A 9,880-nucleotide genomic window follows, 5' to 3' on the forward strand; every position below is an offset into this window, starting at 1 on the left:
AGGATGTATGAGTACAACCCCAAGAACACCATCCCAACTGTGAAGTATGGAGGTGGAAACATCATTCTTTGGGGATGCTTTTCTGCAAAGGGGACAGGACGACTGCACCGTATTGAGGGGAGGATGGATGGGGCCATGAATCTCGAGATCTTGGCCAACAACCTCCTTCCCTCAGTAAGAGCATTGTAGATGGGTCGTGGCTGGGTCTTCTAGCATGACAATGACCCGAAACACAGACAGGGCAACTAAGGAGTGGCTCCGTAGAAGCATCTCAAGGTCCTGGAGTGGCCTAGCCAGTCTCAAGACCTGAACCCAATAGAAAATCTTTGGATGGAGCTGAAATTCCGTATTGCCCAGAGACAGCCCCAAAACCTGAAGGATCTGGAGAAGTTCTGTATGGAGGAGTGGGCCAAAATCCCTCCTGCAGTCTGTGCAAACCTGGTCAAGAACAGGAAACGTATGATCTTTGTAATTGCAAACAAAGGTTTCTGTACCAAATATTAAGTTCTGCTTTTCTGACATATCAAATACTTATGTCATGCAATAAAATGCAAATTAATTACTTTAAAAATCATACAATGTGATTTTCTGGATTTTTGTTTTAGATTCCGTCTCTCACAGTTGAAGTGTACCTTTGATAAAAATTATAGACCTCTACACTGCTCACACTGCCCTACCCTGTGCTCTGACCTCTTTCTCCCCTCTCTCTCCAGATGAAATCTCGCTTCTTGTGACGGCCGGCCCAACAACCTGCCCGCTTGACCCTATCCCCTCCTCTCTTCTCCAGACCATTTCCGGAGACCTTCTCCCTTACCTCACCTCGCTCATCAACTCATCCCTGACCGCTGGCTACGTCCCTTCCGTCTTCAAGAGAGCGAGAGTTGCACCCCTTCTGAAAAAACCTACACTCGATCCCTCTGATGTCAACAACTACAGACCAGTATCCCTTCTTTCTTTTCTCTCCAAAACTCTTGAACGTGCCGTCCTTGGCCAGCTCTCCCGCTATCTCTCTCAGAATGACCTTCTTGATCCAAATCAGTCAGGTTTCAAGACTAGTCATTCAACTGAGACGGCTCTTCTCTGTATCACGGAGGCGCTCCGCACTGCTAAAGCTAACTCTCTCTCCTCTGCTCTCATCCTTCTAGACTTATCGGCTGCCTTCGATACTGTGAACCATCAGATCCTCCTCTCCACCCTCTCCGAGTTGGGCATCTCCGGTGCGGCCCACGCTTGGATTGCGTCCTACCTGACAGGTCGCTCCTACCAGGTGGCGTAGCGAGAATCTGTCTCCTCGCCACGCGCTCTCACCACTGGTGTCCCCCAGGGCTCTGTTCTAGGCCCTCTCCTATTCTCGCTATACACCAAGTCACTTGGCTCTGTCATAACCTCACGGTCTCTCCTATCATTGCTATGCAGACGACACACAATTAATCTTCTCCTTTCCCCCTTCTGATGACCAGGTGGCGTATCGCATCTCTGCATGTCTGGCAGACATATCAGTGTGGATGACGGATCACCACCTCAAGCTGAACCTGGGCAAGACGGAGCTGCTCTTCCTCCCGGGGAAGGACTGCCCGTTCCATGATCTCGCCATCACGGTTGACAACTCCATTGTGTCCTCCTCCCAGAGCGCTAAGAACCTTGGCGTGATCCTGGACAACACCCTGTCGTTCTCAACTAACATCAAGGCGGTGGCCCGTTCCTGTAGGTTCATGCTCTACAACATCCGCAGAGTACGACCCTGCCTCACACAGGAAGCGGAGAAGGTCCTAATCCAGGCACTTGTCATCTCCCGTCTGGATTACTGCAACTCGCTGTTGGCTGGGCTCCCTGCCTGTGCCATTAAACCCCTACAACTCATCCAGAAAGCCGCAGCCCGTCTGGTGTTCAACCTTCCCAAGTTCTCTCGTCACCCCGCTCCTCCGCTCTCTCCACTGGCTTCCAGTTGAAGCTCGCATCCGCTACAAGAACATGGTGCTTGCCTACGGAGCTGTGAGGGGAATGGCACCGCAGTACCTCCAGGCTCTGATCAGGCCCTACACCCAAACAAGGGCACTGCGTTCATCCACCTCTGGCCTGCTCGCCTCCCTACCACTGAGGAAGTACAGTTCCCGCTCAGCCCAGTCAAAACTGTTCGCTGCTCTGGCCCCCCAATGGTGGAACAAACTCCCTCACGATGCCAGGACAGCGGAGTCAATCACCACCTTCCGGAGACACCTGAAACCCCACCTCTTTAAGGAATACCTAGGATAGGATAAAGTAATCCTTCTCACCCCCCCCCTTAAATGATTTAGATGCACTATTGTAAAGTGGCTGTTCCACTGGATGTCATAAGGTGAATTCACCAATTTGTAAGTCGCTCTGGATAGGAGCGTCTGCCAAATGACTTAAATGTAAATGTACATGCTTTGTAAGTCGGAAAACCTGCAAAATCGGCAGTGTATCAAATACTTGTTCTCCCCACTGTATAGGGAAGGTAATCAGGGAAGTGATGGAATTATCGTCCTTTCTTAAACATGCCATACAAAACTGGTTGCAATTTCATTTTCCCTGACACCCAAAAGTACTCATTACATTTTGACAGGAAAATGGTCCAATTCACACACTTCTCAATAGAACATCTCTTGTCATCCCGACTGACTCTGATCTGGCAGACTCACTAAACACAAATGCTTAGTTTGTAAATTATGGTCTGAGTGTTGTAGTGTGCCTCTGGCTGTCCGTCAAAAATAAATACAAAATTGTGTATTCTGGTTTGCTTAATATAAGTTACTTAATTCTTTATACTTTTACTTTTTATACTTAAGTACATTTTAGAAATTCCATTTACTTTTGATACTTAAGTATATTTAAAACCAAGTACTTTGACTTTTACTCAAGTAGTATTTTACTGGGTGACTTTCACTTTTACTTGAGTCATTTTCTATTAAGGTATCTTTTCTTTTACTCAAGTATGACAATTGTACTTTTTTCACCACTCGGTATCGCTGCAAAATGCTGTGCTAGCCATGCTGGTTAAATGTGCCTTGAATTCTAAATAAAATCAGACCGTGTCACTAGCTAAGCTCATCCACACGATCAGACCTTCTCCTCCATGCTCCACACTGGCAACCACACATGCGCAGATCCTCCATTCACCTACTCTGCTTCTCACAAAGACACGGCAGTTGGAACCAAAAATCTCCAATTAGGACTCATCAGGCCAAAGGCCAGATTCCCACCGGTCTAATGTCCACTGCTTGTGTTTCTTGGCCAAAGCAAGTCTTCTTATTGGTGTCCTTTAGTGGTTTCTTTGCAGCAATTCGACCATGAAGGCCTGATTCACACAGTCTCCTCTGAACAGTTGATGTTGAGATGGTTCTGTTACTTGAACTCTGTGAAGCATTTATTTGGGGTGCAATTTCTGAGGCTGGTAACTCTAATTAACTTATCCTCTGCACCAGAGGTAACTCTGGGTCTTTCTTTCCTGTGGCGGTCCTCATGATAGCCAGTTTCATCATAGCACTTAATGGTTTTTGCAACTGCACTTGAAGAAACTTTCAAAGTTCTTGAAATTGTACAGATTGACTGACCTTCATGTCTTAAAGTAATGATGGACTGTTTGCTTATTTGAGCTGTTCTTGCCATAATATGGACTTGGTCTTTTACCAAATAGGGCTATCTTCTGTATACCACCCCTACCTTGTCACGACACAACTTGTTTGCTCAAACCCATTAAGAAGAAAATAAATTCCACAAATTATTTTTCAAGACACACCTGTTAATTGAAATGCATTCCAGGTGACTACCTCATGAAGATAGTTGAGATAATGCCAAGAGTGTGCAAAGCTCTCAATACAAAGGGTGGCTACTTTGAAGAAACTCAAATATATTTTGATTTAAAACTTTTGGTTATTACATGATTCCATGATTAAAATGGGTGGTGGGGGGGGTATACAAAAAAAGGGATCACTACTTTCTCTTGGTCAGTCTGTCATGGAAAGAGCATGTGTTCCTAATGTTTTGTACACTGTGTATAAAGTTGATACTGTATTGCTATCATTCTCTTTGTTTACCACATATGCCTGGGACAAATCTATTCGAAAGGCGCTACAACTGGTAATTACTAGTCAGAAACTTGTCTATTTTAGCCATATTACATTAGTCCCTAAGTGTGTGTGTCTAATATATATATATATATATAGTTGCTTATCAATAACAAGGGGTAAGATGAAAATGCTTCACTATGAGCTAGGCCTATTTTGCTTTACAGTGCTCTATATTTGGTTTAGCACTTTTTATAATTAAGAACTATGACTTGCCACTCTGAATGCAGCAACAGAACAGTCATTTCATTTAGCTGTTGGTATTATAAGGATAAACATGGCTGTCAATTTCAGTCCATTTTTATTTTACCTGGTTTTCCAAGTGGGTAAAATAGTTACAAAATAAACAAAAAACAAAACAAATCCACCAACATTAATTTCATTACAATGACAACAATCATGTGGAGCAAACTATTTGTTTACAGACTTTTACAGTCATCTCAATACTTGATCAATTTCACCAAATGTTCACTCTGTGTGGCCTTGTATTTGCCTAATTAAACCAAATTAGCCACACATACCAATGAAAGTAAATTAATTAATTGTGTGAAAGAATTAGATATATTTCTTCATAGCACTGCATTAGCCTACATCTGTTCATTCATTCTTCACAACCACAATTGTATTGTGCGGAGTGCAAATTTCAAAAGGTATAAAAGACTAAAGATTTGCCACCCTCTCGCATGTATACAAACTGAATAAGAAAACCGTTCAACAGTTCAACAGTTCGACTTGACATCACACAGCAGCAGTCTTTTTAATTCCATGTCTGGCCCAAAGGGGGAAGCCTTGCACTTTAGTCATTGTCAGAGCCCTCGGGTGGCAGGAATATCAAGGAATCATGGAAGTTATGCCCATACGGGCGTAGTCTGTAAACCCCAAACATCATGACCTGCATCTGGTTTGGTGACATTCCGCTAAAGGTGATGGCTAAGTCAGAGCAACAGCCCTCCACCACATCCAAAGAGTTTTTGGACATGCTGTCTTCGATGAGTGAACCCACACTCTTACTGTTGAACAGCCCCTTGCCCTGTGTGTCCTCACCGTTCTCTGCAAACACCCCAGTGTACTTCAGACATATAGCCAGCTGTTTCTCCTCGCTTAGCTTCCAAAGGGACCTGCCTCGCTCTGGACACTTCTCCCCGTCTTTGAACACATTCACCAGCCTTCTGAGGGCCTCGTAGCTCAGCACGATGCCGCTCTCGTACTCAACGTACTCCAGTTCGCCCGATTTCACGGTGTGGCCGATGTAAAAGGGCTCGTTGGGGTCTTTGGCCAGAACGAGGTACTTGAGGTTCTCAATAATGGCAAAGGTGGTAGGCCGCGCCACAAAGAACCAGCGCAGGTCACCGGAATTGTCGTACGCGTGCTTCAGGGCCTTGTGCAGCTTGGCCCACTCGTCCTGTTCGTTAAGGTCCACCGCTTCCAGAGCTTTGGCTGACTCGGAGCTGTAGAATACAGCCTGGTCGCAGTGTTTACCCCAGGTGTCCTTGGCTGTGGCCCAATACACTAGGACCTTAGGCTGAACCATGATGACGCAATAGACTCGCACCTTCTGGCTCAGCTCCACCATCTGGGGCTCGGACAGGCTCTGTAGCTCGTCGTTGGTGGGAGCCTTGATGTGGTGGTGGTGGTGCTGGTCCTCTGGGCTAGACTGCATGCCTGGTGTGAAGCTCCCTAACAGGGACAACAACAGACAGAATATGCCTCCCAGGGCCATCCCCTTCATGAAGGAGCTGCCTTCCGACAACATGTTAGTTTGTCAGCAGCACACACTGTGAAAGTAGGAAACACACATTAATTTGCCCTATTACTAATCAAATGGATAGTCATGGTGGTAAAAGGCTCAAAATAAAGAAGCTGGCTATCTAGCTACATAACAAGTGACTGTCATTTCATGTTAGTTGAGTGTAAAAAAACAACTACACTGAACAAAAATATTAAAACGCAACATGCAACAATTTCAACGATTTTACTGAGTTACAGTTCATATAATGAAATCTGTCAATTGAAATAAATGAGGCACTAATCTATGGATTTCACATGACTGGGCAAGGTCTCAGCCATGGGTGGGCCTGGGAGGGCATAGGCCTAACACTTGAGACTGGCCCACCCACTTGGGAGCAAGGCCTAGCCTATCAGAAGGAGTTTTTCCTTACAAAAAGGCTTTATACAGACAGAAATACTACTCAGTTCCATCAGCAGGTGAATAAGCCAGATGAGGAGGTTCTGGGCTGGCGTTGTTACACGTGCTCTACGGTTGTCAGGCCAGTTGGACGTTCTGACAAATTATCTGGCAACAGCTCTGGTGGGCATTCCTTAGCATGCCAATTGCACATTTCATCAACTTGAGAGATATTGTGTTGTGTGACAAAACGGCACAATTTAGAGTGGCCTTTTATTGTCCCCAGCACAAGGGTAATGTAATGACCAGGGACCCTCTGCACACATCAACAACAGTCACCCTCGAAGCATCGTTACCCATCGCTCCACAAAAGCCGCGGCCCTTGCAGAGCAAGGGGAACTACTACTTCAAGGTCTCAGAGCAAGTGGCGTCACCGATTGAAACGCTATTTAGCGCGCACCGCTAACTAAGCTAGCCGTTTCACATCCGTTACACTAGCAAAGGACATAAACTGTCAGTGCAAAACGTATCAAACTATTTCATTGCTAACTGGCTATGAAACTTGACAAACAGGTTTACAAGTAAAGGGTGTATCAGAGTGCTAAACGTATACGAACGCGTAAACACTGCAGTGTTCTAAAATAATGTACCAATTTCTCGGAGCAGCTCAAGCAGTTAATCAAACTGTCGACACATTCAAATGAATAGAGGAAGTGTACCGGGAGACGCGTTGGTTGGGCATTGTGGGGAGGTGCGCGCTCGGACTGTGCATCCCCCGAGAATGGTGGTCTATGAGCCGCGTAGTCATGTTACAAAGGGACGCCGTACTATCGCGTCTCGGCGTCTATGATTTACGCTTAATTTACGTCTCGGCGTCTATGATTTACGCTTAATTTACGTCTCGGCGTCTAGACTATGATTTACGCTTAATGAAGCTGTCGAACTACCGTCAGTACAATCTTGTTAGCTTGCTTGTTAGGTAACATTACAGATAGCTAGCTACCTTAGCTATAATCACAACATGGCAAAATATCTCATTAAGACAAACGTTTAAACCAAAACATCAAGAAAACACTTACCTACAAACGACTGCCGCTGGCGAAGAATTCCCTCCCTTCTTTTTAGTTTCCACTCCTGTCGAGAGCGGTGTCAGGTGTGCTGTGGCAGATGAAGGGGCCTGGGTTCCGGTCGAGAAGCACAGTTTCGATTGCTCCTACAGTTTTGCTTCGGTACTGCAGTCTAACTGACGCTCGGTCCAGAAAGACAATTCCCACATAGGAATTTTGAAATCTGACTTGTCTAACATGACACATCGGTCTTGATCTCCACTATAAAAAGCATCTAGACATTATCTCACGTATTTTACAATAACATTATCTCATATTTATTTTAGAATAACATTACGTTTTCAACAGCGGAGATTTGTATAAACCTTTCTGTCTGTCTCTCGGACATTTGCAACATTGTTTCAATATTCAAATTCGATCTCATACTGTCCCATAGTGTCGGGAGTCGGGACGAGACAGACAGGCAGCGTTTCTCAGCCAGTCGAAATCATGAATCAGTTGGCATAATTTTACGGATATATGCAACAAAAAAATCAATTGTTTTTTTTTAAAAACAAAACGCAGCTAATTTTCATTCTTTCCAGCTTCAGTTTGAAGATGTGTTGTTCCTGACGAGTGAGCACATTTTCTATGCCAGGCGAAATCGCGCCTCATCTAATTAACTTATCCCCTGCAGCAGAGGTAACTTTGGGTTTTCCTCTCCTCTGGTGTTCCTCATGAGAGCCAGTTTCATCATAGCGCTTGATGGTTTTTGTGACTGCACTTGAAGAAACTTTCAAAGTTCTTGAAATGTTCCGTATTTACTGACATTAAAGTAACAATGGACTGTTGTTTCTCTTTGCTTATTTGAGCTGTTCTGGCCATAATATGAACTTGGTATTCTACCAAATAGGGCTGGCTATCTTCTGTATATCACCCCTACCTTGTCACAACACAACTGATTGGCTCAATTGCATTAAGAAGGAAAGAAATTCCACAAATGTACTTTTAACAATGCACACCTGTTAATTGAAATGCATTCCAGGTGACTACCTCATGTAGCTGATTGAGAGAATGCCAAGAGTGTGCAAAGCTGTCATCAAGGCAAAGGGTGGCTGCTTTGAAGAATGTCATATGTCAAATATATTTTTATTTGTTTAACACTTTTTTGGTGTCTACATGATTCTATATATGTTATTTCATAGTTTTGATTTATTCACTATTATTCCACAATGTAGGAAATAGTAAAAAATAAAGAAAAGCCTTGAATGTGTCCAAACTTTTGACTGGTTCTGTGTATCTGTTTTCTATAAATCTCAGATACAGATACACTGGGATATTATCAAGACTAGCAATTTAGCTTATTTTCCCATTCTTTTGGACAATAGCCAATTTCTCCTTGCTTCCACTGCCATCAGATTCAAGTTCAGCATCCGCTTCCGCCATCGTCCTGGAGTCCATCCACCTTCCATAGTCTTCCAGGAGGCTGATAATATCCTCAAAAAGTTCTACAACTGCACCATTGAGCATCTTGACTGGCTGCATCGTCGCTTGAAATGGTAACTGCTCGGGGCCGAACTACCTGCCATCCAGGACCTCTATACCAGGCGGTGTCAGAGGAAGACCCTAAAAATTGTCAGACTCCAACCACCCATGTCATAGACTGTTCTCTCTGCTACCGCACGGCAAGCGATACCGGAGCACCAAGTCTGTGACCAGAAGGCACCTGAGCAGCTCCTACCCTCAAGCCATAAGACTGCTTAATCAAATGGCTACCTGGACAATTTACTTTACACTGACCCCCTCTAATATTTATGCTCGTAAGCATTTCATTGTAAAGTCTACACCTGTTGTATTTGATGCATTTGACCAATACAATTTGATTTGATTTGATTTAGTCCTCCACTCCATACTCACTCTGAGAATTCAGTTCATCCTGCTCTTGGAATCCTCTTGATAGCTCACATCTGTGGCTTGGGGGGACCATTGATTCATGAAAAATATAACTCATGAGCTTAGTTGAACTGTACCTCATCAGAACCTAAAATATAAGCTTGATTTACTCTAGTGTTTGTATCAAAGTAAATGTGAACAAACACTATATAGCCTCAAAAGATGGTTAAAGCTATCATTTAGATATCATGGATGGTCAGTCCTTGCTTCCTATTGCTCTGTCTATGAATTTGAGAGTGGTTGCATTTCTCCAGCCCCATCCCTCAGCTTTTTACCGAAACGGGGGCAGGGAGAAAGCTTAGTTATTGTTTCAACTGCTGATTACCGCTTTAAACTATTTGTGTGACTATAGTAAATTTCACTTATTTTGACACGAACCAGATACAATGCCATTGTACACACTTTGAAATGGATATCATCACCATAACTCATCATATAATATTTTATTTTGTATAGCCTAATGTTGAAATTAGATTTTGACACATCATAATTGTTTTTTCATTTTGAAATTGAGTAATACAATATTCTATGATGGAAGTCTCGTCCTGCTTGTTTTCATCACTATTTTTCACCTAAGAATGAGCAGATGAGATGATGTATAGAGGGAAGATCAAGACACCAGATTGTTTTCAACAGCAATTTCTGAAACCTGTAGACAACCATATGACAAC

The 9,880-nt window shown here is 43.7% G+C and overlaps 1 protein-coding gene and 1 long non-coding RNA gene across 3 annotated transcripts; one reads left to right on the top strand and one right to left on the bottom strand.

Moving 5' to 3' along the window:
• Positions 1-4,369: 4,369 nt before the first annotated feature.
• On the bottom strand, positions 4,370-7,416 carry c1galt1c1 (C1GALT1-specific chaperone 1). 2 transcript variants are annotated; one of them, XM_064974056.1, is made up of 2 exons: positions 7,294-7,416; positions 4,370-5,860 (listed from the first exon to the last, which is right to left on the bottom strand). In XM_064974056.1, exon 2 carries the CDS (start codon positions 5,836-5,838, stop codon positions 4,882-4,884), a length of 957 nt encoding a protein of 318 aa, XP_064830128.1. In that variant the 5' UTR covers positions 5,839-5,860; positions 7,294-7,416; the 3' UTR covers positions 4,370-4,881. The 2 variants fall into 2 exon arrangements, with proteins under 2 accessions (XP_064830128.1, XP_064830127.1); XM_064974055.1 differs by having other exon boundaries at positions 7,290-7,415.
• Positions 7,417-7,635: 219 nt separating this feature from the next.
• On the top strand, positions 7,636-9,149 carry LOC135546004 (uncharacterized). The gene is made up of 2 exons (XR_010456534.1): positions 7,636-7,958; positions 8,675-9,149. It is a non-coding gene; the product is annotated as an uncharacterized LOC135546004 (long non-coding RNA).
• The last annotated feature ends 731 nt before the right edge of the window (positions 9,150-9,880 follow it).

This window comes from Oncorhynchus masou, chromosome 9 (assembly GCF_036934945.1).
Source record: "Oncorhynchus masou masou isolate Uvic2021 chromosome 9, UVic_Omas_1.1, whole genome shotgun sequence".
Taxonomy (NCBI): domain Eukaryota; kingdom Metazoa; phylum Chordata; class Actinopteri; order Salmoniformes; family Salmonidae; genus Oncorhynchus; species Oncorhynchus masou.